This window comes from Anomaloglossus baeobatrachus, chromosome 7 (assembly GCF_048569485.1).
Source record: "Anomaloglossus baeobatrachus isolate aAnoBae1 chromosome 7, aAnoBae1.hap1, whole genome shotgun sequence".
In the NCBI taxonomy this organism is placed as follows: Eukaryota; Metazoa; Chordata; class Amphibia; order Anura; family Aromobatidae; genus Anomaloglossus; species Anomaloglossus baeobatrachus.
In genome coordinates this window covers 26829277-26856265 of record NC_134359.1, presented here as the reverse complement: position 1 = coordinate 26856265, position 26989 = coordinate 26829277, and the positions used below count along the sequence as shown (strand labels likewise).

General features: G+C 46.8%; 1 protein-coding gene across 5 annotated transcripts in view; it reads left to right on the top strand.

The window, feature by feature from the left end:
- Positions 1 to 26989, top strand: part of LRP1B (LDL receptor related protein 1B) — a 2012817-nt gene that overhangs the window by 1068611 nt on the left and 917217 nt on the right. For all 5 annotated transcript variants that reach the window (XM_075317168.1, XM_075317164.1, XM_075317167.1 and 2 more), the window contains exons 13-14: positions 15796 to 16015; positions 17794 to 17983. In XM_075317168.1, coding sequence (XP_075173283.1) covers positions 15796 to 16015; positions 17794 to 17983 — 410 coding nt within the window. The remainder of the gene's footprint in view (positions 1 to 15795; positions 16016 to 17793; positions 17984 to 26989) is intronic.

The following is a 26989-nucleotide window of genomic DNA, read 5'->3' as shown; positions in this document are numbered from 1 at the left end:
ATGTCACTCTCCACAAGGATAAACTTTCCTGCTTAGAGCCCCAGTCACAAGCCTCTCTCCTAACCAAATCAGATCTCCTGCTTTACACTGAGGAGGGGGAAACAGTACAATTGGAGCTTCTGATTTGGCTTCTTATCCTAAGTCATGTGGCAAGGCTCGTTAAAAGGTCGATATTGACTTTAACGATTGTTGCATCCTACGGCTATCACCACAGATTAAATCCTTTTCCTTCTGAAAATGCTATTTGCATGTTTAATTTAACAGAGAAGCATTTCATGGTCTAAAAGTCTCCTTACATCGAGTTGTCAGGCATGTCACTCTCCACAAGGAAAAACTTTCCTGCTTAGAGCCCCAGTCACAAGCCTCTCTCCTAACCAAATTAGATCTCTTGCTTTACACTGAGGGGGAAACAGCACAAAACATGTGTCTGCAAATATTTTTTGTGAGTTAGCTTCTTCTCCTACGTCATGTGGCAAGGCTCGTTAAAACTTTGATAATAACTTTTAGGATTGTTACATTTTTTTACGGATATCACCAGAGATTATATCAGTTTATTTCTGTAAAGGCTAGTTGCATGTTTAATTTAACAGAGAAGCATTTCATGGCCTAAAAGTCTCCTTACATCGGCTTATCAGGCATGTCACTCTCCACAAGGAGAAACTTTCCTGCTTAGAGCCCCAGTCACAAGCCTCTCTCCTAACCAAATTAGATCTCTTGCTTTACACTGAAGAGGGGGAAACAGCAAAAAACATGTGTCTGCAAATATTTTTTGTGATTTAGCTTCTTCTCCTACGTCATGTGGCAAGGCTCGTTAAAACTTTGATAATAACTTTTAGGATTGTTACATTCTACGGATATCACCAGAGATTATATCATTTTATTTCTGTAAAGGCTAGTTGCATGTTTAATTTAACAGAGAAGCATTTCATGGCCTAAAAGTCTCCTTACATCGGCTTATCAGGCATGTCACTCTCCACAAGGAGAAACTTTCCTGCTTAGAGCCCCAGTCATAAGCCTCTCTCCTAACCAAATTAGATCTCTTGCTTTACACTGAGGAGGGGGAAACAGCACAAAACATGTGTCTGCAAATATTTTTTGTGATTTAGCTTCTTCTCCTACGTCATGTGGCAAGGCTCGTTAAAACTTTGATAATAACTTTTAGGATTGTTACATTCTATGGATATCACCAGAGATTAAGTCCCTTTACTTCTGAAAAGGCGATTTGCATGTTTAAATTATCAGAGGAGAATTTCATGGCCTATAAGTCTCCTTGCATCGGCTTGTCAGGCATGTCACTGTCCACAAGAAGAAACTTTCCTGCTTTGAGCCCCAGTCAAAAGCCTATCTCATAATCAAATCAAATCTCCTGCTTTATACTGAGGCGGGGAAAAAGCATAAAATATGTCTCAAATGAAGTTTCTGATTTGGCTTCTCATACTAACTCATGTGGCAAGGCTAGTTTAAACTTCGATATTAACTCTTAGGATTGTTACATTCTACGGGTATCACCAGAGATTAAATCCTTTCCCTTCTGAAAATGCTTTTTGCATATTTAATTTTAAAGAGGAGCATTTCATGGCCTATAAGTTTTCTTACATCGGCTTGTCGAGCATGTCAATTTCCATAAGGAGAAACTTTCCTGCTTAGAACCTCAGTCACAAGCCTCTCTCTTAACCAAATCAGATCTCCTGCTTTTCACTGAGGAGGGGGAAATAGCACGAAACATATGTCTGCAAATCTAGTTTCTGATTGAGCTTCTTATCCTAAGTCATGTGGCAAGGCTTGTATAAACTTTGATATTAACTTTTAGGATTGTTACATTCTACAGGTATCACCAGAGATTAAGTCCTTTTGCTTCTGAAAATGCTTTTTGCATGTTTAATGAATAGAGAAGCATTTCATGGCCTAAAACTCTCCTTACATCGGCTTGTCGAGCATGTCACTCTTCATAAGGAGAAAGTTTCCTGCTTAGAATCTCAGTCACAAGCCTCTCTCTTAACCAAATCAGATCCCCTGCTTTACACTGAGGAGGGGGAAACAGCACGAAACGTGTCTGCAAATCTAGTTTCTGATTGAGCTTCTTATCCTAAGCCATGTGGCAAGGCTCATATAAACTTCGATATTAACTTTTAGGATGGCTACATTCTACAGGCATCACCAGAGATTGAGTCCTTTTCCTTCTGAAAATGCTTTTTGAATGTTTAAATTAACAGAGGAGAATTCAATAGGGGGTGCCAGAGATCAAGTCATCCTTTTAATTTTGTAGAGGCTATTTGCATATGAGAAACTTTGCTATGGTGTTTTTTCAGAATCAGGAATTCTGCTTCTTTCTTCACTTATGAGACACTTCTTCCTCTTTCCTCTGCCTTCTGAATTCATCATTCACTCTGAAAAGACAGCTCAACTCTTCCTCTTCCTCAGAATATGTTGAACTGCCGGCTCAGTGAGGTTACACCTCCTATTATACTCTATGGCCCGCGTTACACGGGACGATATATCGTGTGATCGCATGAGCGATTGCACCTGCCCCCGTCGTTTGTGCGTCACGGGCAATTCATTGCCCATGGCGCATAAAGTCGGTAACCGCCGTCACACGTACTTACCTCCCGAACGACCTTGCTGTGAGCGGCGAACATCCTCTTCCTGAAGGGGGAGGGACGTTCGGCGTCACAGCGAGGTCACACAGTGGCTGCCCAATAGCACAGGAGGGGCAGAAATGAGCGGGACGTAACATCCCGCCCACCTCCTTCCTTCCTCATTGCCGGCGGGACGCAGGTAAGCGGTGTTCATCTATCCCGGGGTGTCACACGTAGCGATGTGTGCTGCCTGGGGATTGATGAACAACCGGCGTGCTGAAGGAGGAACGACATTTTGAAAATGAGCGACGTGTCAACGAGCGTGTCATGATATCTCTAGCGATGCCGGATGTGACCCCGACGACATATTGCCCGATATATAGTAGCGTGTGACGCCGTCCTATGTAGAGGAAAGAAAAATTGCGAAGCAAGTAAAGGCTCCCATGCACATGAGATGGCTGTCGTCCGATCATACGACCTTCAGTTATCTAAATCAGATCTCCCATACACCGGAGGGCTTATTCGGCTGAGCGCTCTTGTGTTCTCTATGAGAAAGCCGCCAGCTAACTTGTCGGCTAGTAGCTAAACTCCAGGGCAATTTGATAAGCAATCCAAAGTTGGACAACCCATTCGACAATTTCCCTGACAATGAGTTGGCCAATGCCCTCATACACAATTAGACTGTTGGCCGAATTGACTGCACCCTTTATAATGTGTTACGACTAAGGCTGCTTTCACACATCCGGGTTTTGTAGTGCGGCACAATCCGGCTCAAAAACCTATGCAACGGATGCGGCGAAAAAACCGGATCCGTTACATAAGTTTTTCCATGCGGCCCGTCCGTTTTTTGACGGATGCGGCTTGATACTGAGCATGGGCAATTCAAAAAACCCGCATCCGGCGGCCGGATGCAGTTTTTGCCGCAGGACGCCACATCTGGTGTCCATAGGCTTGCATTGTAAATCGCGACGGATCCGGCCCGATGCGCTTTTTTCGCTGCAGACAAAAACGTTCACTTGAACGTTTCATCCGGCAGCCGCATGGGCTAAATATGCCGCATGCGGCAAAAACCGGATGCAACGCAATGCCATGTGGCACAGTCCGGCGCTAATAAAAGTCTATGTGGAAAAAACGCACCCGGCGGCAAAAGAAAAACGGATGCGGTTTTCCTGCAAAGCGCCGTATTGTGCCGCACAGCAAAAAATGGATGTGTGAAAGCAGCCCAAGGGTGTGTAAAGCATTCGAAACGCGTCAGAACCGGACTTTTATCCTCTCCATGTTTGTCATTTTATGAAGGAACCTAATAAAGAAGACAATTTAATTTACTGGATGGTTGTTCTGGAGGTCTACAGACTTTTCCCTTTCATCTTCTATTAGGGTTCGATTACTTCTTTTTTATCTGAAAAATAAGATTCAATAGCATAGGGGGGGGCTTGGGGGTTAAAACAAGCAAAAAAATATACTCACCAGTCCTTGGCCAGCCAATTATCTAACAAGCCTCCACAACTCCCATCCAAGCCCCTCATCCTTCATTTTGGATCTTCCAGCCTTTGGTCTTTGGATCTTTTGGCCTCTAGCTTTCTAGTCTCCCGGTTCTGACTAGACCTCACATGGTCATGTTGAGTGCAGTGCACATCAGTGACATCAATAACACATGTCCCGTCTCAAGTGACTGCTTGCGACTTAGTCATTGCTTTAAGACCCTATGACCGGAGGCTAGAAGATCTGGCGACTTGAGAATAGAAACTCCAAAGGGAAGCCTGGAGGACTGGATGGTGAGATGTTCCAGCAGCACAGGTGAGCAGTGGGTCTATGACAGGTAGGTATAATCTTTTTGTTGTTCTTTTAACTAATTCTTAGGCCCCCAAAAGAATCTAACAACATGGTCTGGCTGCGGTTGTTGCAACTATTGAAATTCTAAGAATTTTGGATTCTGGCAAATCTGAAGTTTTCGTGGCATGAATGATGAATTTGATCTGTTACTTATCGATTTGCTCATCTCCCACAGTCGGAGAATAGAGCGGTGGCCACGCCGGCCCATTCACAGGGAAGGCGGGGGACCTCATTGCCATTATTGTCTTCTCAGGGGTCGGACCTTCAGCAATTTTACATTGTACATATCCCTTTGAGTACATTTCCATGATAATGATAATTGACCGCTTCTATATATGCATCACATATGTAAATTTCTACATGATAAATTTGCCAGGTTCTATAAATAAGAGCAGCAACCGGCATTAACACATCATTTACATGAAGGGGCAGATGACTCCAGTGTAAATGTAATTGTGAAGAGGGAAAATCTAATTATTATCCTGATTGATTAAATGGTTAATTATGTTGACATTGCTATTCTTAATAATTAATAACATAGGTAAGATTATTATGCAGAGCAGCCCCATACAGCACTGCACAAAGCACTATTCTGGGCTTATTGTATCAAACATGGGGGGTTTATTTACATTTAAATGAGATTCTCTTAGACACATTTTTAATCATGGATGAATGTATTATTAATGGATTATATCTATTATATAAAGCTGAGTGTATGTATGTATGTATGTATGTATGTCCGCTAAAGGAATTTGCACCGTCGCATGTACAATCACGAAATTTTGCACAGATACTCTATTTGACTCAGGGAAAGTCATAGACTATGTTTTGAGGAGAAATTGTAACCCTGCTTTACAGTTATTTGCCAAAAAACCTGCCTCCATTAAAGTCAATGGAGCTGGGAGCCACAATGCAGCCAGAACTTCAGAAGAATGCGCAGCCATGCCCTTAGATGGAATGTTGGCGTGTCACAATGCAGCCAGAAAAAGAGACAGACAGGGAAAGAGACAGACACAGGGAAAGGGTCAGACAGGGAAAGAGACAGGAAAAGACAATCAAAGAGACAGACACAGGGAAAGAGACAGACACAGGGAAAGGGACAGACAGGGAAAGAGACAGACAGGGAAAGAGACAGAGAGACAGACAGGGAAAGAAACAGACAGAGACAGACAGGGAAATAGAACGACAGACAGACAAGGAAAGAGACAGACAGACAAGGAAAGAGACAGACAGACAAAGAGATAGAGAGAGACAGACAGACAGAGACTGGGAGAGAAACAGATAGACAGTTACTATCTAGTACTATGCTAGTACTGTATAAAAATCTCTTAGTAAACCACCAACAATGACAAAATCTAATTCTGTAATTTCCTTTAAAAAGAGCACCTCTTCACGGGAGGTAGTATAGCTCAGCAATAGCGCTCATCTGCAAATATGACATAAAAAACAAGATCTCCGAAACCCCTCAAAGGGCTTCTCTTGCTACCAATGTGCTGAAACTTCTAGGTTTTCTAAAAGTAGAAGATTAAATTATATTTTCCACCAAAATGGCCAGATAGATGATATCCCTATTGAAAATACTTTGGAATAAATAGTTTTTTCAAGAGGAATGAAATTTAAACAAAAAAGTGTGATTCTAAGTATTTCACGCACAGCTACATAATATTGAACCAGTCTTAGTTTTTGCCACATTTATCTTCCCTGTTTCATATTGAAAGCTCAATATTATGTCTTGTATAATGTTTAGTGGGGTTGACAAAGAGCTCAGCCGATCCATTCCCTATGTAGGGTCCAGCACTAGGGATACCTAGGGTCAGGTATTCGGCTTGGCGCATAGGTGCAAAGCCTATCTAGTGCAATGAGGAACCTCAGGGACCAGCAGTAGGTTCAGTCTGGGGTCATCATCTTCCCTCTCCCTAGACACAGAGATTCCCTTTCTCTTGCGCTTGGCACATCCCCGTACTTAGCGTGACACCCAGACACTCGGTGTCCGGTACGAACCCTGAACTTTACAGTTCAGGTTCACTCATCCCTACTTCTGCCTCATATTTTGAGGGACCAGTGAAGATCTTAGGACCTTGACCTTCACCAATCAACACTAATGAACATTAGCTTATTTTTGGTAAATATACAGAAATAACTTGCCCAATAGGGTCTTTATAATGCCTTTTGAGTTTTCTTCCCAAATCACACCCCCATACCAACATTTAAGAAGAGTGAAGTTAACTTGTTATTCCCAGAGTTGTACGTTATATCATGTACGTATAGGACAAGGTATTACCAACTGATTGCCGGTGGTCCAACCATTGGGACCTCCTTCGCAATTCCGAGTGGTTCTGCATCTGGAGGACAGGATTCCGGTGGACAATGCCCAGCTTTTTCCAGGATTCCTATAGACAATGAATGGAGTGAAATATGAGTATGCGCACCTCCAAATGGGGCTCTGCATCCGGGGAATGGGATTCCAGTGGTCACATTTTTCTAAGATCCCTATAGGCAATGGATGGAGTGAAAGTTAAGCATGAGCACCTCCAAATGGGGCTCTCCATTTTGGGAATGGGATTCCAGTGCTCAGATTTTTCTAGGATTCCTATAGGCAATGGATGGAGTGAAAGTTGAGCATGCGCACCTCCGAATGGCGATCTGCATCTGGGGAATGGGATTCCAGTGTTCAGTTTTTTTCCAGGATTCCTGTAGACAATGAATGGAGTGAAATATGAGTATGCGCACCTCCAAATGGGGATCTGCATCCGGGGAATGGGATTCCAGTGCTCAGATTTTTCTAGGATTCCTATAGGCAATGGATGGAGTGGTAGTTGAGCATTTGCACCTCCGAATGGCGATCTGCATTTGGGGAATGGGATTCCAGTGTTCAGTTTTTTTCCAGGATTCCTGTAGACAAGGAATGGAGTGAATGTTGAGTATGCACACCTCCAAATGGGGATCTGCATCTGGGGAATGGGATTCCAGTGCTCAGATTTTTCTAGGATTCCTATAGGCAATGGATGGAGTGGTAGTTGAGCAATCGCACCTCCGAATGACGATCTGCATCTGGGGAATGGGATTCCAGTGTTCAGTTTTTTTCCAGGATTCCTGTAGACAATGAATGGAGTGAAAGTTGAGTATGTGCACCTCCACTGCTTTCACAACTGGTTCTGCAGAGCTCTTGAGTTAGAGAGCCCCAATTTCGGGATTCCTGGGGATCCTGTCTATCATTCCTTCAGCGATCAGTACATTGACTCTTATTCTATAACTTGTTATCTTGGGAATAACTCTTTAATACTCTCATCAGGCTATGTATGCGCAGACAATGTATCTGGATTGTATAACTCACGTGAGTCTTGGACAACAAGTTCTTCACTTACAGACTGATACAGATGACTATCATCGCTTTCCCGTCTTCCAGTGTTTATTTTTTATTAAAATTTACAATAAAAACAATTTTTATTTTCTATTAACAAGTAATTCAAGAAATACCATGGGAAGAACGGCCGTACAAATCAGACACATGCTCCTGATTGCTAGGAGAACATTCGGCACTCCTCCCTGCTGGGTAATGATGGGACCGAGCAGACGTCCTACAGAGTATGGGAGGATTCCTTCAGGGTTTGTCAATCGGACCCAGACATTTTCATTTACTCCTCTGGCATGTTGGGAGGAGAGGCGGGCGGGGAGGGGAGCTGCTGTTGTTTAAAAAGCCAAAAACAAGGAGAGAAACAAACAAAGACCGTAAGCGACTGAGCCGAGTTATGAGAGCAACATGTTCAGCAATTATCAAGCAGCGAGAACCAGAGGGAAAAAGGGAGAACAACTGTTGTGTACAGTAGAAGTAAAGAAGACATGGGAACAAATAGAAAAGTGACAGGCCTGGTTAAAGGGAAACCTGAAAGCTATACTCTATGATCTCCATTGCGAATGTGCAGCTTTTTTTGCTGACTAAAGAACATTGGTCACCTTTTTTAAAGCAGATCTGTCAAAATATTTCACAATGCAAACTAAATATATTGCTATATAGATCTCCTAAACCTCATAAGTTTAGTGCACTTACTTCGTAAACCTTTTTAAAGTATTTCAGGTTATTAGTGTTACAATGCTTTGCAGCTGGCTTACTGGCAGTGCAGCTACTGGGAGGAAATCAACTTTATTTCTTCTTGGAGCCGCCGGCTTTCAGTCATTGGAGAATGCACAGCACAGCTTTAGTCACTTATCACAACTCCACTCACTAACAGCAGGTGTAAGCACGCCACGACTGTCGCACCAGGTACGGGGAAGTACCAAGTGAGTGGCAAAAGGTAAGGGAAGGGGACCCTGTGCCTAGTGAAGGGGGAAATGGTGACTCCTGACCAAACCAACTGCTGATCCCTGGGGTCTCTCACCACCCTAGATCCGCACCTAGGAGCCAAGCCGGATCCATGACCCTAGTTATCCCTAGTGCTGGACCCTAAATAGGGAACAAGTGGGGTGAGTTCTTTGTCAACCCTACTAAATGCTAAAGGAAGACACAAGCAGGACACAGGGGGGGAAATGCATAAACTACTTATCCACAGATGACTCAGGCAGAAGGTCAGCAAAGCTTCAGCAACAATACCACAGAGGATTACAAGCCACCTGCTTGCAATCAGAGCTAGAATGAATGGAATAATATCACCAGTACCAGTCCAGGGAAGATGGGGGTATTTAAGCAACAAGAGAATGCTGATAATCAGCAGCTGGGTGGAAGGTGATCTCCTGCTGGGTCCTAAAGGGGAAAGATGAATCCAGCAGGAAAGCCACCTATACCAATGAATACTAACAGCAGGAACAATGGAAAGTTAGGGAGCATTCTGCGCAGCCAAACGCTGTGACCTTCTATTGCCAGAAACCACATGATTGACTGTCACCCATGATGCACCCATGACACCGACACTGTAACTGATAGTTTATTCTGGACAGATGCAGAGCAATTTCAGCTGTCAATCAAAGTGTCAGGGCGTGCTTACAGCCTCTGCTCAGTGTGTACTGAGCGATGACTATGGCTGCTCTGTGAATGCCTCTATGACTGATTAGGAGTAATAAAGTTCATTTTCTGCCACTGCGCTTTTAATAAGGCAGCCGGGTGGCATAGTAACGCTGTAAACCTATCGATTAACCCATATCATCAGGTTAATAGCATTTCGGAACATGACAGGTTCCCTTTAATATGACATTGAGCCAAGCTAGCACTGAACTCTTGAAATATGTAACTGAATGTCTGCATTGTACAGTTATTTTGACATGGATTTCAAAGTTCACCAACCTCATCCGATATCAAATCTTTAGTCAGTTATATATTACTAGAAGGTGGCCCGATTCTACGCATCGGGTATTCTAGAATTTACGTATTGTGTAGTTCATGTATGATTTTTGTTATATATATATATAGATGTTGTTGTGTGTAGTTACCAAGTGTTTGTGTAGGGCGCTGTACATGTTCTGGGTGTGGCGGGGGTGAGAGCGGTGTTGTATGTGTGTTGCGTGTGTTGCGTTGTCTGTGGAGCGCTGTGTGTCTGTAGCGTTGTGTGTGTGTGTGTGTTGTGCGGTTTGTGTGTGTGTGGTGTGTTTTGGGGGGAGGTATGTTTTGAGCAATGTGTGTGTTGTGCGGTATGTGCGTATATTTGTGTGTGCTGCGGTGTTTGTGTGTTGTGTGTGTGCAGCGTTGTCTGTGTGTGTGGGTGTCTGTGTAGGGCGTTGTTTGTGGTTCCCAGTGTGTGTGTGTTGTGCAGTGCGCGTGTGTGTGTGTTGGGGGGAGGTGTGCACCTTCCATCGTGCTCCATCCCCCATGCTGCGCACCCCCCATCGTGCTCCATCCCCCATGCAGCGCACTCCCCATCGTGCTGCATCCCCCATGCTGCGCACTCCGAAACGTGCTCCATCTGCCATGCTGCGCACTCCCAAACGTGGTCCATCCGCCATGCTGCGCACTCCCAAACGTGCTCCATCCGCCATACTGCGCACTCCCAAACGTGCTCCATCCACCATACTGCGCACTCCCCATCGTGCTGCATCCCCCATGCTGCGCACTCCCAAACGTGCTCCATCCGCCATGCTGCGCACTCCCCATCGTGCTCTATCCGCCATGCTGCGCACTCCCAAACGTGCTCCATCCCCCATGCTGCGCACCCCCCATCGTGCTCCATCCCCCATGCAGCGCACTCCCCATCGTGCTGCATCCCCCATGCTGCGCATTCTCAAACGTGCTGCATCCGCCATGCTGCGCACTCCCAAACGTGGTCCATCCGCCATGCTGCGCACTCCCAAACGTGCTCCATCCGCCATACTGCGCACTCCCCATCGTGCTGCATCCCCCATGCTGCGCACTCCCAAACGTGCTCCATCCGCCATGCTGCGCACTCCCCATCGTGCTCTATCCGCCATGCTGCACACTCCCAAACGTGCTCCATCCGCCATGCTGCGCACTCCCAAACGTGCTCCATCCGCCATGCTGCGCACCCCCCATCATGCTCCATCCGCCATGCTGCGCACTCCCAAACGTGCTCCACCCGCCATGCTGAGCACTCCAAAACGTGCTCCTTCCGCCATGCTGCGCACTCCCAAACGTGCTCCATCCGCCATGCTGCGCACTCCCAAACGTGGTCCATCCGTTAAGCTGCACACTCCCAAACGTGCTCCATCCGCCATGCTGCGCACTCCCAAACGTGCTCCATCCGCCATACTGCGCACTCCTAAACGTGCTCCATCCGCCATACTGCGCACTCCCCATCGTGCACCATCCAGCATGCTGCGCATTCCCAAACGTGCTCCATCCGCCATGCTGCGCACTCCCAAACGTGCTCCATCCGTCATGCTGCGCACTCCCAAACGTGGTCCATCCGCCATGCTGCGCACTCCCAAACGTGGTCCATCCGCCATGCTGCGCACTCCCAAACGTGGTCCATCCGCCATGCTGCGCACTCCCAAACGTGGTCCATCCGCCATGCTGCGCACTCCCAAACGTGCTCCATCCGCCATGCTGCGCACTCCCAAACGTGCTCCATCCGCCATGCTGCGTACTCCCAAACGTGCTCCATCCGCCATGCTGCTCACTCCCAAACGTGGTCCATCCGCCATGCTGCGCACTGCCAAACGTGCTCCATCCTCCATGCTGCGCACTCCCAAACGTGGTCCATCCGCCATGCTGCGCACTCCCAAACGTGCTCCATCCCCCATGCTGCGCACTCCCCATCGTGCTCCATCCCCCATGCTGCGCACCCCCCATCGTGCTCCATTCCCCATGCTGCACCAGCATCAGCCTCTCTGCCCGCAGCATCAGCCTCTCTGCCCGCAGCATCAGCCTCTCTCCTTCTAGCCTCCCCCAGCATCAGCCTCTCTCCTTCTAGCCTCCCTCAGCATCAGCCTCTCTCCTTCCAGCCTCCTCCAGCATCAGCCTCCCTCTCCCAGCCTTCCCCAGGATCAGCCTCTCTCCTCCCAGCCTCCGTCCTCCCAGCCTTCCCCAGCATCAGCCTCCCCCAGCATCAGCCTCTCTCCTTCCAGCCTCTCCCAGCATCACCCTCTGTCCTTCCAGCCTCCCCCAGCATCAGCCTCCCTCTCCCAGCCTTCCCCAGGATCAGCCTCTCTCCTCCCAGCCTCCGTCCTCCCAGCCTTCCCCAGCATCAGCTTTCCCCTCCCAGCCTCCCTCAGCATCAGCCTTCCCCAGCATCAGCCTCTCTCCTCCCAGCCTCAGCCTCTCTCCTTCCAGCCTTCCCCAGCATCAGCCTCTCTCCTCCCAGCCTCAGCCTCTCTCCTTCCAGCCTCCCTTAGCATCAGCCTCCCCTTCCCAGCCTTCCCCAGGTTCAGCCTCTCTCCTCCCAGCCTCCTTCAACATTAGCCTTCCCCTCCCAGTCTCCCCCAGCATCAGCCTCCCCCTCCCAGCCTTCCCCAAGATCAGCCTCTCTCCTCCCAGCCTCCGTCCTCCCAGCCTTCCCCAGCATCAGCTTTCCCCTCCCAGCCTCCCTCAGCATCAGCCTTCCCCAGCATCAGCCTCTCTCCTCCCAGCCTCAGCCTCTCTCCTTCCAGCCTTCCCCAGCATCAGCCTCTCTCCTCCCAGCCTCAGCCTCTCTCCTTCCAGCCTCCCTCAGCATCAGCCTCCTCTTCCCAGCCTTCCCCAGGTTCAGCCTCTCTCCTCCCAGCCTCCTTCAACATTAGCCTTCCCCTCCCAGTCTCCCCCAGCATCAGCCTCCCCCTCCCAGCCTTCCCCAGGATCAGCCTCTCTCCTCCCAGCCTCCGTCCTCCCAGCCTTCCCCAGCATCAGCTTTCCCCTCCCAGCCTCCCTCAGCATCAGCCTTCCCCATCATCAGCCTCTCTCCTTCCAGCCTCCCTCAGCATCAGCCTCCCTCTCCCAGCCTTCCCCAGGATCAGCGTCTCTCTTCCCAGCCTCCGTCTTCCCAGCCTTCCCCAGCATCAGCTCAGCCTTCCCCAGGATCAGCCTCTCTCCTCCCAGCCTCCGTCTTCCCAGCCTTCCCCAGCATCAGCTCAGCCTTCCCCAGGTTCAGCCTCTCTCCTCCCAGCCTCCGTCCTCCCAGCCTTCCCCAGCATCAGCTCAGCCTTCCCCTCCCAGTCTCCCCCAGCATCAGCGTCCCCCTCCTAGCCTTCACCAAGATCAGTCTCTCTGCTCCGTGCCTCCTCCAGCACGCCGTGCTCCTCTGCCGACACTCACACACCCGATCCCGACACTCACACACACCCGACCGATCGCATACACTCACACACACCCGACCGATCGCATACACTCACACACACCCGACCGATCGCATACACTCACACACACAGACACTGACGATAACGCACATACGCGCTCACAGTCACAACATCCGGAGATACCACATGCTTCTGGCCATGTGATCCTCCGTCAGGTCCTGGAAGCTCACAGCACAGTATCGCCGCCGAGAAGCAAGCGATATCGCCGGATGCTGTGAGTATGTGGATGCGATGTGTGTGTGAGGTGTGTGTGAGGTGTTTGTGAGAGTGAGTGTGATCTGATGTGTGTGTATGTGTGTGTGTGTGCTGTTATGTGTTTGCGTGAGGATCTCCCGCCGCTGAAGGACCTTGATGTGCTGGTAACTAATAGTTACCAACGTATCCCATCCCCCGCTCGCACGGGAGCCCACAGCAGCATACGGCGGCGGCGTACACTGATGTGGGCTCCCGGGGGGGGGGGGGTACAGTACTCACCTAGGATTCGTGGCTCCGTGACCGTGTCAGTTCGGGGAATGCGCGGGGTGGGGGGGGGGGGTGCTTGGGGGGGGGTGTACAGTACTCACCTAGGATTCATGGCTCCGTGACCGTGTCAGTGGGGGGGGCGGAGCCTGGGCGAGCGGCTGGCCAATCTGTGTGGGGGCGCAGCCTGGGCGAGCGGCCAATCCGTGTGGGGGGGCGGGGCCATGGCGAGGCCAGCGGCCAATCAGCTTTGTGTCACTGTAAGGACACAATGTCACCAGAAGGACACAATTTTGAAGCATGACAGACAGACAGACAGACAGACAGACAGACAGAATAAGGCAATTATATATATAGATGTTTGGATTGTAAAAAGAGATGAGCGAATCGATTCACAGGGCCCTAATCCAGTGGCCAGTTCAATGCTCCATAGCAGCTAGAAGGGAGCCCTGCAAACCACCTCCAAAATACAGTCATCCATGGCTCCTTGTAACATCTGCCCTGGACCTCAGTCTCAGGATGGCTTTCAAGGACAGACTAGAGGCTAGCCGTCCACTCAGCAGGATCCTGAGAACCCTGAAACCCTTTAACTCCTGTACAGGCATCTATAGGGTCCAGGAAATCGCTGCCTATGGAGGCTGCAATCCAGAGAAGTGTAGTCATCAGGCAGGGTCAAACCAGGAGGTACAAAAAGGGACAAAATCAGCAGGCAAGAGCGTAGTCAGGAAATCAGGCTAAGGTCAAACCGGAGATGGCAGCAAAGTACAAAAACAGTGGGCAGGAGAATTGTCAGGGAACAGGCAGAGGTCAAAACACAGAAATCAAAATACAGAGCAGGTTATGAACCAGAGGCAAGCAGGAATACCTAGACTATATCTGGCAGGGAGCAGCAGATCATTGAAGATATAAGAATGGTGTGGTGTCTTCCCATAGGCTGGAGCTGGAAGCTGATAACTTCAGCTGGAATGCACACACCATCACAGTCAGCCAGTGCTACTGCAAGTCCAAGGCCTACCAAACTTGGTGGATGGGCAGAGACTGCGCCCACCAGAGCTACTAGTACTGACATCGCCTATATCACCGCCACTGCCCACCGTGGGAATGCGGTTGCACCTGGCGGCAGGAGCAAACATCACAGCTGCAGACTCTGGTGGAGACGTGACACTCCTCTTTTGATCAGCTAGCCTAGTGCACCACCATTGATGTGGCATGATGTACGCATAATATCATGCCAGGCTGGCTAATCAGAAGAGGAGCCATGGATGATGGTAGTTAGGAGGCGGTTTGCAGGGCTCTCATATAACAGTGCAAAGAACATCTACAAGGAGATTGTCCGCTCTCTGCTTGTTTGTGTGGGTGTCCTCCAGGTTCTCTGGTTTCATCCCAAAATCCAAAGACAAAAACATAGAAAATTTAGATTGGATAGGAAGAAACAGAGAACACAAAATATGGTCTTATCTGTGAGACACCGTAAACCTGCGATTTTGGTTTTCCTCCCCTGGGGGAACGTTTTCAGACATAACCAGTTGGAAAAATCTTGGAAAGACAACTGCTGCAGCCGCAGTATTAAGGATACTTTGTGATTGCCAGTAGGAGCAGCTATCAACGTTTTCCACTCCTACAGGGAATTTAGATTGTGAGCCCCAATGGGGACAGTAATGATCACGTCTCTAAAACATTATCGAATTAGTGCCGCTATATAAGCGATGTAGAAAAGATTGTAGATGTCCAACACCTGCAATAGAGGAAAGATCCAAAAAAGTATTGCATTTATTAAAATAAATGTAAATACATTAAATAGACCAGGTCTACGCGTTTCGAGCTGTTGGAACCCTTAATCATGACAAGGAAAGTCAAAAAGGGTGCTTAGAGGGGATCAGCTGATTGCATGTATCAGACACCGACAGCCAAGGGCCTCCATGCTAGAACAGTATATGGACCTCTTTTTCTTCAGTAGCTCATGATAAAGCCCCCGTGTGTAAGGGCACAGGTTGCGGATACACCGGTTCTTCCACCAAATATTGGGACTCCATCTGTGCTGAGTATTTATACATTTCCTAGAAGTACTGATACCCCCCCCCACAATCCAATAATTTGTAACTATTGTTCTATTTTGTGTATCCGTAATAAGAAAAAAGGCTGTATTCTTCATTACATATTGCATACATTGTATATATTAGACATTTTAATCTAAGGTGGTATCTCAATCTTGCAGATGGATGTACTGGACGGACTGGGAGGAAGACGTGGTTGACGACAGTGTGGGACGTATAGAGAAATCCTGGATGAACGGATATAACAGACAGGTTTTTGTCACCTCTAAGATGCTGTGGCCCAATGGATTATCTCTGGACTACGAGAACCGGTTACTCTACTGGTGCGATGCCTACTATGACCACATAGAGCAGATATTCCTCAACGGGACCAATAGAAAGGTAAATTAGATGAAATTGTCTTATGTTAGTGTATACTTTTCATTTCATGTATTGCTTTTACCAATATTTTCATGATTATGTCATAAAGCTTTAAGAACTACTCTCCAAATCACTCACCCTATAGTGGCCAATCTCTGACAGATCAGTAAAATATACTATAGTATATAAAAAAGTTAGAACGAAAACACTACACTAATTAATTATATAACATAAATTTATTGAGGTTTTTTTTCTGAAACAAACCCTATATAAAAGGTAAATAATACAAATCTGTTTGCTTGTTGTCACCACTAGAGGGAGCTCACTGCATAAGTAGAACAGCATATATTAGAATAAAAAAAAATATATGCACTGAGCTACTATGCGCTCCCTAGTGGTGACTTCCAGCAGTCCGGATTTTATAATTTAATTCTAGCAATATTAAAGGAAGCAGGAGTTCAGAGCCATATAATAAAATAAAATGGATCTATAACTCTATAAAGGATATATTATGAATTGAGTCAGCACTGTGATATCCATGTTTACGAATCAGGGGTCTATTTGTACAATTTCTTCAGTGTTGTATGGCTTTCTATCCCTATCTCTATGGCTGGTCTGTGACTTCCTCTCGATCCATATTCACTACTAAATAGCTGCTGTATTCCCTGCCTTGGCTTTTATACTGACTTACTGACTATGATTGTCTTTCCTGATTGGCTGCATGCTACCATGTGATGTGAAAGCTCCAATACATTATGTTTGCATCAAATATATTAGCTAAATTCTAACTGTTTGTAAAAGCAACCCCTTGATCATGACTGCCTTGTACGGAAAGCGATTGGCCGTAGTTGTGAAATTGAAGGTAACTGTCACGGGGTAAATGGAGACAGCACAGGGGCCCCTAGGCTGGCCCTAAGACTTGTGATCCTTTGCTGTCCTTTATGTCAAAGGTAGGTTTGAGGGCAACCAGGTTTGAGCCCCCAGCATGACCCTAACTCCTGCCTGGGCCCTGATCTTACTGCTCCTCTCCCTCACCCTCAGCCTGGGCCGGAAAACACAAAGACAAACTCCACAAATTGACATGGACTAGGGTGAACGGAAACTCGTACACACAGCACTCAACACACACAGGAGAAACAATATGTGTACTGGGGGGCCAACACAAAAGGGAAGGAAGTAATGCACAACCAGGGAATGCTCACACAACTTAGAAGCGCAGCACGGATCACCATCCACAGGAAAAGCACCAAGATTGGGTTTGCTGGAGTAAAACTGAAGCTATCATCAGCACCTCCTGGAAAGAGGCAGTGCCTTAAATAAGGAAGTGACAGCTGCACTTGGCAATCAGCAACCTGAGCACTTAGGTCCTACTTAGCAGTCTGCAGGAATGAACTCTGAAGACCAGTGAACTTGAACCAGCCGATGCCCGGCTCTGGCTGAACACTCCACCAGCCTCAGGTTGCTTGTTAGACTCTGCAGTGTGAACAGAGTCTGATGCTACAGTGCCAGCAGATGTGTGCAGAGCCAAACATCTCATGACAGTAACCTTGTAGACCAAAGGAATTTGGGCAGCATCCATAGAGGAGAGGTTAGGGGGTCAGTAGAGGAGTGTACATTTTTTTTCCTGATTTCTAGACCATGCTGGGCCCTGTTTTTCAAGTGTACCCTGACCGTGAATGTTAAACAAGTGAAATCTCCTAATATATTCATATAAAAAAGTCCAAAATGCAATATTTAATGGAACCCCCGTCGTCATATACACTTGTTGTTATCTATCACTTGATGTTTTCTTTTTTCAGGTAGTCGGTAGTGGGAAAGAGTTAAATCATCCTTTCGGACTCTCCCATCATGGTCATTTTGTCTTCTGGACGGATTATATGAATGGTTACATTTTTCAGCTAAATTTAAAAACTAATAATATCACCCTCCTGAGACAAGAAAGACCTCCGCTGTTTGGGCTCCAGATATACGACCCCCGGAAACAGCAAGGTAAAATGTACAAACGTAGAAGTAAAGAATAAAATCCGCAATAAAAGATACGACTTGATTTTATACCTTGTTACAGTAACCATTTTCTTGGTAATAGATGAAGTAAGCGCAGGCAAGTCCAATTACAATGTAATTTGTGGATCTGCATTATCTGAGGTTTTAAATTATCTTCTTGACGGTTCTTCACAAATACAAGTTCAATCTAATTCATTTCCTCAAATTTCCTGAATTTAAGAAAACTGACATTTTCAGAAAGCTTAAGAAAAAGACAAGAAGGACTCGTGTGACGCAGGAGCGAATGTGTATCAATAAACTGCATCAAGAATTCACCTACGAACTGCAGCGAGTGACATCCTGAGATCAAGATTAAAGGGAACCTGTCACCAGATTTGGTGACTATAAGCTGCGGCCACCACCAGTGGGCTCTTATATACAGAATTCTAACATGCTGTATATAAGAGCCCAGGCCTCTGTGTATAACATAAAAAACACTTTTATAATACTCACCTCGGGGCAGTCCGGTCCGATTGGTGTCGCTGCTCTCTGGTCCGGCACCTTCTCTCTCCAGTCTGGCGCCTCCTCTCTGCGGCAATTGCTGTCCCCCTTCTTCTGAGGCCCATGTGCATGGCTTGTCCAACATCATGCACACTAGCCGGCATTGCACTCCTGCCCCGCTCAGGGCAGATCAAAGTATTGTAGTGCGTATGTGCAGTCTGTAACCTTTCCTCATGCCTGCGCATTACAGTGCTTTATACTGCCCTCAGCAGGGCAGATCCAAGTGCGCCTGCTCATGATCACAATGTTGGCCTGTGTGGATGACGTAGACACGTCATCTACACTGGGTTGGGTAGAAGGAGGATAGAGATCACATTAGAGAGGAGGTGCCGAACTGGAGAGATGAGGTGCCAGACCAGAGAACAGCGACACCCATCAGACAGGAGAGGAGCGACGCCCATCGGACTGGAGAGCAGTGACACCCATCGGACTGGACAGTCCCCCTAGGTGATTATTATAAAAGTGGCCTGGGCTCTTATATGAAGGGGTGCTGATAAGTCTTTGGCTTTACCCAGAAAGAAACGAGATAGGATGATGAAACTTTACATTTATTCCACATACTCTCCACTGATGACAACATACTTCTTACATCAGTATTCCAAGTTCTGTAAGCCTAGCAAAAAGAAGGATTTCAGTTGTGCCTCAAACCAGACATCCGTAGCAGCAATGGCATCAGAAATGGTGTGAAATTTGGTATCCTTAAGTACCCATAAGGTGTTTCTTCGAGTTTGCAAATAGACAATAGTCAGAGGGAGCTAGATCTGGTGAATAAGGTGGGTGGTCAACCAGCTGGAAGCCCAACACTGCCGGTTTTGCCATGGTAGCTTGTGCAGTTTGAGTGGAAGCGTTGTCTTTCAGTAACAAGATCCCTTTGGACAGATTGCCACGCCTTTTGGCCTTCATAGCTGCCTTCATTTGGTCTAAAAGTTCAATGTAATACCTTGCATTGATGGTGGAACCCTTTTGAAGGTAGTCCACTAGCAGCGCACCTTCCTTATCCCAAAACACAGACGCCATCACCTTAGTGGCTGATTTTTGCACCCTGAACTTTTTTGGATGAGAACAACCCCTTTGCCTCCACTCTTTTGACTGCTCCTTGTTTTCAGGGTCATACAAATAAATCCAGGTCTCATCCATAGTGACTAGTCGATCTAGGAAATGCTTATCAGTCCGGAAACGCTGACAAACGGACCGGGACGTTTTCACTCGCATGCTTCTCTGATCTGATGTCAAACATTTGGGGACCCACTTTGCAGAAGCTTCCTCGTGTCCAAATGTTCATGGATAATGACACAAACACGTTCACGGGAAATCCCCATGATGTCTGCTATTGCTTTGGCTGAAATTCGTGGATTCTCCAGTATGAGGTTGTGCACAGCATCGACTATATCCAGAACAACAACCACTCTTGGTCGTCCAGGACATTCCTCATCATTGGGGCTGAGGTGGCCCATTTTAAATTTGGCAACCCAGTTCTTCACTGTGGAATATGAAGGGCATTGATCCCCCAATGTCTGCGACATATCACCATGAATATCCTTTGCAGACTTTCCTTGCAGAAATAAGAATTTTATCCCTCCTCTGCTCTCTGTTTCTGTGAATATCACATTAAACTCCGCCATTTTGTTTTCCGCGTGCGTAGAACACTGTTGCCATAAGCAACAAACACAACATTTTTAAAACATATATTAGACACATAAGGCTTTCATGTGATGTAACATTCATTACCATAGAAATAAAAAAAAGATCACAAAGCCAAAGACTTTTCAGCAGCCTCTTGAATATAGTATTTTGGAATGTTGTATATAAGGGCTTACTGTTGGTGGCCGCAGCTTAGAGTCACCAAATTGGAGGCATTTTCTAATATTATTATTACACATACTACATATCGGGATATGAGATGGGAATACGCCTTTAATCTTTACTGACAAACTTTACAAACGCTGAGATATAAAGTCAAGTATTTGTTAACTTCTTAAACTTTTTTTTTATTTAGATTTTAGTGCTAAAATTGTGCTAAAGTTGAAATGTTCCTCTAATTATACGTAGCGGGTGCGATAAGCCTCGGACGTCGGGGAGGCACATTGCAATAACGCAGCATTGATTATGGATACGTTTTATCTAATTCCTTAACAAGTAAATTGTACGGCAGCCGGAACGTTCACAATTAAGTATATGATTACGGCTGCACAAAAAATGCAAGAAGGGTTGCGAGAAATATCACGGCCAAATAAGAGTCATGGCGACTTTATGATACGGTGGCAATCACAATGTTTCATTCCCATTACCCTGGAGGCTCGACGCTACACAGAAAATAATGACACACAAAATGTTTCCAAGCTGTAGTTAAGCGATCAATTGTTTTTAATTCTCCAGAAAACAAGCGTTGCTTCTATTCCGAGGCAGAGAGTCACGCACTGCAGCAAGAAATAGCCTATTCCACTCTAGGGCGAAAAACATTGTATGGTTCTGTAAAATGGAAAGAAATGGAACAGAAGTATGGACAGAAAAGGCTCTGACACCGCGCTGGTTAACACTATAGGATATTGCGGCTTTGGGCAGTGCTGTAACTAGAGTTCGATGAGCTCGTGGTGCAAAATTTGGACCTGGGCCCTCCCCAATCCCCACATGTTGGTCAGATGTATGTATATGTTTGTATACATTTAGTGTTCTAAATCCTATAAGGATATATGAGTTGTCCTTCTATCATTATGTATTAATGTCCCTCATCTTGTTCTAATGTACCCCATCCTGGGCTATTTCCTGGTTAATATGTCCCCCATCCTAGTTTATATGTCGCCCATTCCAGTTTATATGTCCCATATTCTGGCATGTCCCCCATCCTAGTAAATATGTCCCCCATCCTGGTTTATATGTCCTCCATCCTGGTATGTCCCCCATCATGGTATATATGTCCCTGATCCTGGGCTCCTCCTGTTATATAAGTCCCCGATCCTGCCCCCTCCTAATATATATGTCTCTGATCCTGGATTCCTCCTGTTATATAAGTCCCCGATCCTGCCCCCTCCTAATATATATGTCTCTGATCCTGGGTTCCTCCTGTTATATAAGTCACCGATCCTGCCCCCTCCTAATATATATGTCTCAGATCCTGGGTTCCTCCTGTTATATAAGTCACCGATCCTGCCCCCTCCTAATATATTTGTCTCTGATCCTGGGCTCCTCCTATTATATAAGTCCCCGATCCTGCCCCCTCCTGGTATATATGTTTCTCTCCTGGGCCCCTCCTGGTATATACTGTCTCCCTCCTGGTATATACCGTCCTTCTTTTCATGTATATGTCCCCCTCCTGGTATATACTGTCCCCCTCTTGGTATATATGTTCCTCTCCTGGGTCACTCTTGGTATATACTGTACTCACCACCTCCCCGGCTCCCACGTCACTCGGCGTCCTCCTCTATAGCTGACCTGCAGTGGCCAGCAGGTTTCATTGGTGCCCATGCTATGGCAACACATCATGCGCCGCCTCAGTCACGGGGACGGCTTCTGCTTGGCCGGCAGTGTGTCTTGCAGGGCAGGGACCCAACAGGTCTCTGCACTCTGAAGCATTTCAGCTGGATGTGCAGCCCCGGTTGCATCCCAGGATCCCTGTGACTGCGATCCTTCCGCCCCTGGCTTCAGGTTATTCTTTTGATATGTTTATACCATCCATAAGGAACGTTCTAGATTCAGGTATTGTCATTTTTTTAAGAAAAAGTTTTTCTTTTTGGTTCAATCTTTGGTGCATTGGAAGTTGACAAACAAAACTTCTACACCAATTTTTCTATTAATTTAATTGTTTGTACACCACTATAGAGAAACAGACAGTGTGTGAGATTTCAAGCAGTCAGACACACTGTCACACAAGGTGGGGGCACGGTCTGACTGTAACCAATCAGACACGCCAGGACTGTTCGTGGGAGAAGCAGCATGTCAATTGTTTCTGTGTTTATTTCCTGCATTTCTATAATCCCCTGCAATGCTTTATCACTATATATCACTTTATACAGTGGATTATAGCGCAGCACTTTGCCTCACACACACCATGCATACAGCATGGTGTGTGAGGCTCTCTGTAGCTCAGTAACCTGGGGTCATCATGGTAACAACCCAGAGTTACCATGGCAGCCATGGGATCCCTGTGATCGCATTACAAGGACCCGATTGCCAGGGAGAGATAAACAATTCCTCTCACTGCCTCTTAAATGCTATGATCGCAGTGATTGCAGCATTTAGAGGATTAAACTACCGGAGTGACGCGGGAACCGTTCCGGGCAATGAGAGCTGTTACATCAGCCGGTGAGCCGGCGGCGATCGTGGGGGTACAGCGTCTGAGGCCCCACGATCACCATAACTAAAAAAAAAGCACAAAAAGAACCTGTAAAAACACATCAAAAACACGCAAACGCAATAAACAATGCACGTTTTTTCTGCTGCGTTTTTCCTGCTTTTTTACGTTCAGAAAAGAAGCACATAAAAAAGCGACATGGGCATATAGCCTAAAGGCCCCATTACACGCAACGACATCACTAACTAGATATCGTTGGAGTCACAGAATTCGTGACGCACTTTCGGCCTCGTTAGCGACGTCGTTGCGTGTGACACCTACGATCGACCGCTAACGATCGGAATACTTACCAAAATTGTTGATTGTTGACACATCGTTCATTTCCCAAATATCGTTGCTCGTTTGGTATGCAGGTCGTTCGTCGTTCCTGAGGCAGCACACATCGCTACGTGTGACACCTCAGGAACGATGAACAACATCGTACCTGCATCCTCCGGCAACGAGGTGGGAGTGACGTTAATGCAGCTGCACTCCGGCCCTCCGCTTCTTTTGGACGCCTGCCGTGTGACGTCGCTGTGACGCCGCACGAACCGCCCCCTTAGAAAAGAGGCTGTTCACCGGCCACAGCGACGTCGTTAGGAAGGTAAGTATGTGTGACGGGTACGAGCGATTTTGTATGCCACGGGCAGCGATTTGCCTGTGACACAAATGACGGGGGCGGGTGTTTCACGAGCAACATCGCTAGTGATGCCGCTGCGTGTAAAGCAGCCTTTACTGTACATTGATACAAAAATAACTGTCAATCACTGAGGCGGACCGCCCACTGGACTCCATAGCAAAGAAAGACCTAACATTGAAGATTCCGAATCTGTAACGACAAAACTATATGTTTTTCCGCTCTGCACTCCCTGCACAACATGACGGGTTCCCTTAAGGATATTGCAATTCAGCTCGATATTGCCACCATTTTTGTCTTATTACATATTTTTTTTTTATAATATTATTGAGTCAAATCCTGAAATATTGCCGAGCTTTGCAAAACCAGTACATGCTATTTTGGCAGCACAGTTAAATACATGGTGTAAATTAAGCAAGCCATCTTCTTCCCCCCTTAGGCTCAGATATTAGCACGTATAGCCATCTGCTTACTGGAAAGTGTTGTTCTTGTTGAGCTCCGCCGCTGATTCTAATACTGGCTCTGCAGCTGCTGTTTGTGTTCCATTATTTTGCTATAGATTACTCATTCGCGTAGGATCAGCCGCAGATAGTCGGGTGCTATTTGCAATATGGAGGCTGCAGTGAAACATCTGAGACCGCAAAAAATAATTCTGCCATTGGTCGCAATATTTCCTACCGTTATCCTTCGACACAATGGCGTTCTGTTGTTTACAAACAATGCCGGACGTCTGTACGCCACGGCCATGAAAAGGGCGACATTTCACCAGGATACTGCGTGTGTCGTGTGACTTCCAACAAACCAAAGTCATTTAGTTCCTTGCCAACAGAAGATTAAAATAATATTAATCCTATGTTGTCACAAAATATTGTGAAAGATTATGGCGCTTTAAACCGCCTTTGTGATTAAATCCGCCAGATTCTATTGTTGGAAAATGGACTCTGTAATCAGTTTCAGCGTGATGACATGTATCATTATGGGTCGTGTTAGTAAACGTGACCGGCAGAACACACTATATATAGAAAAATACCAGGACTTAGAAAGAAAAAAATGGAAGCCTCCGAAAATAAAAATTGATAAAGAAGAATATGCACTAATTATATTTGCAAATCAACTTTATTATGTATATCCATAAGCAAATTTGAGGAGCAAATTTTGTAAAATTCTAATTCTCCCCGTTTGCTTTAAATTGACTCCAAATGCTCCAGCTGCACTGGATAGACATGTAGACTCTTCCATGTTCTTCCAAAACATTGTGCCAAATATAAAACGCTCTTTTTTCGGTCTTTGACCCGTTTTGTGACTTTTTAGTGCAAAAAGTTGCACTTTACACAACAGTGTGAAAACGTTGCTCCAAAATAACAGTCGTGCATGAAATCATTTCAAGGTGACACTGGAAGATATATGGGCCAAATATTGTCACTTTATGAAAAAAAAAAGTCACCTTTGCTGAATTAAGGCCACTTTACACGCTGCGATATCGGTACCGATTTCGCTAGCGTGTGTACCCACCCCCATCGGTTGTGCGACACGGGCAAATCGCTGCCCGTGGCGCACAACATCGCTCAGTCCCGTCACACTACTTACCTGCCCGGCGACGTCGCTGTGACCGGCGAACCGCCTCCTTTCTAAGGGGGCGGTTAATTCGGCGTCACAGCGACGTCACTAAGCGGCCGCCCAATAGAAGCGGAGGGGCGCAGATGAGCGGGACGTAACATCCCACCCACCTCCTTCCTTCCGCATTGGCGGCAGCCGCAGGTAAGGTGAGGTTCCTCGTTCCTGCGGTGTCACACATAGCGATGTGTGCTCCCGCAGGAGCGACGAACTACATCGTACACGCAGCAGCAGCGATAATCGAGAATAGGGGGGCATGTCAGCGATGAGCGATTTTGAACGTTTTTGCGACGATTCAAAATCTCTCATAAGTGTCACACGCAACGACATCGCTAAAGCGGCCGGATGTGCTTCACAAAATCCGTGACCCCAACGAGATTGCTTGAGCGATGTCGCAGCGTGTAAAGCGGCCTTTAGTCTAAAACATCAAAATAAGCCACATTACTGTAAAACTCATAAAACAAAGTAAACAGCAAAAGTCAACATTAAAAAAGTATAGGTAAAAATGCAATGATAAATATGGCCCATACTATCTATAGTACATTTCAAAAGTGAGTACACCACTCACATTTTTGTAAATATTTTATTATATCTTTTCATGAGACAAGACAAGATCTGACAGTTTGATACAGTGTAAATTTGGTGCCTTCTAACTCAACACACAGCCATTAATGTCTAAACCTCCAGCAACAAAAGTAAGTACACTCTTAAGTGAAAATGGTCAAAATGTGCCCAAAGTGTGAATATTTTGTATGGTCACCATTATTATTCAACACTGCCATAATTCTCATGGCCTTGGAGGTCACTAGAGCTTCACAGAAGCTGCTCGATCCTTTTCCATCCTCCATGATGACATCACGGAGCTGGTGGATGTTACAAATCTTGCGCTCCTCCACCTTACGTTTGAGGAGGTCTCACAGATGCTGCATAGGGTTTAGGTCTGGAGACGCTTGGCTGGTGCAGCACTCTTACCCTCAGTTTCTTTATCAAGGCATGGGTGGTCTTTGAGGTGTTCGGGGTCATTATCATGTTGGAATATGGAGGGGGGGATCATGCTCTGCTTCAGTATGTCACAGGACATGTTGACATTCATGGTTCCCTTAATAAACTGTAGCCCCCACAGCCGGCAGCACTCATGCAGCCCCAAACCATGACCCTCCACCACAATGCCTGACTGTAGGCAGGACACACTTGTCTTTGTGTTCTTCACCTGGTTGCTGTAACACTCAGTTGACACCATGTGAACCAAAAAAGGTTTTGGTCTCATCAGACCACAGGATGGTTCCAGTAATCCATGTCCTTAAGGCCACTTTACACGCTGCGATATCGGTACCGATATCGCCAGCGTGCGTACCCACCCCCATCGGTTGTGCGACACGGGCAAATCACTGCCCGTGTTGCACAACATCACCCGGACCCGTCACACGGACTTACCTTCCCTGCAACGTCGCTGTGACCGGCGAACCGCCTTTTTTCTAAGGGGGCGGTTCGTTCAGCGTCACAGCGATGTCACAGCAGCGTCACTGAACCGCCGCCCAATAGAAGTGGAGCGGCGGAGATGAGCGGGACGAACATCCTGCCCACCTCCTTCCTTTCGCATTGTGGCCAGGAGGCAGGTAAGGAGAGCTTCCTCGTTCCTGCGGTGTCACACGGAGCGATGTGTGCTGCCGCAGGAACGAGGAACAACTTCATTACTGCTGCAGTAACGATATTTGAGAATGGACCCCCATGTCACCGATGAGCGATTTTGCATGTTTTTGCGACGATGCAAATCGCTCATAGGTGTCAGATGCTAAGGCGACCGGACTTGCGTCGCAAATTCCGTGACCCCAACAAGATCACTTGAGCGATGTCGTAGTGTGTAAAGCCCGCT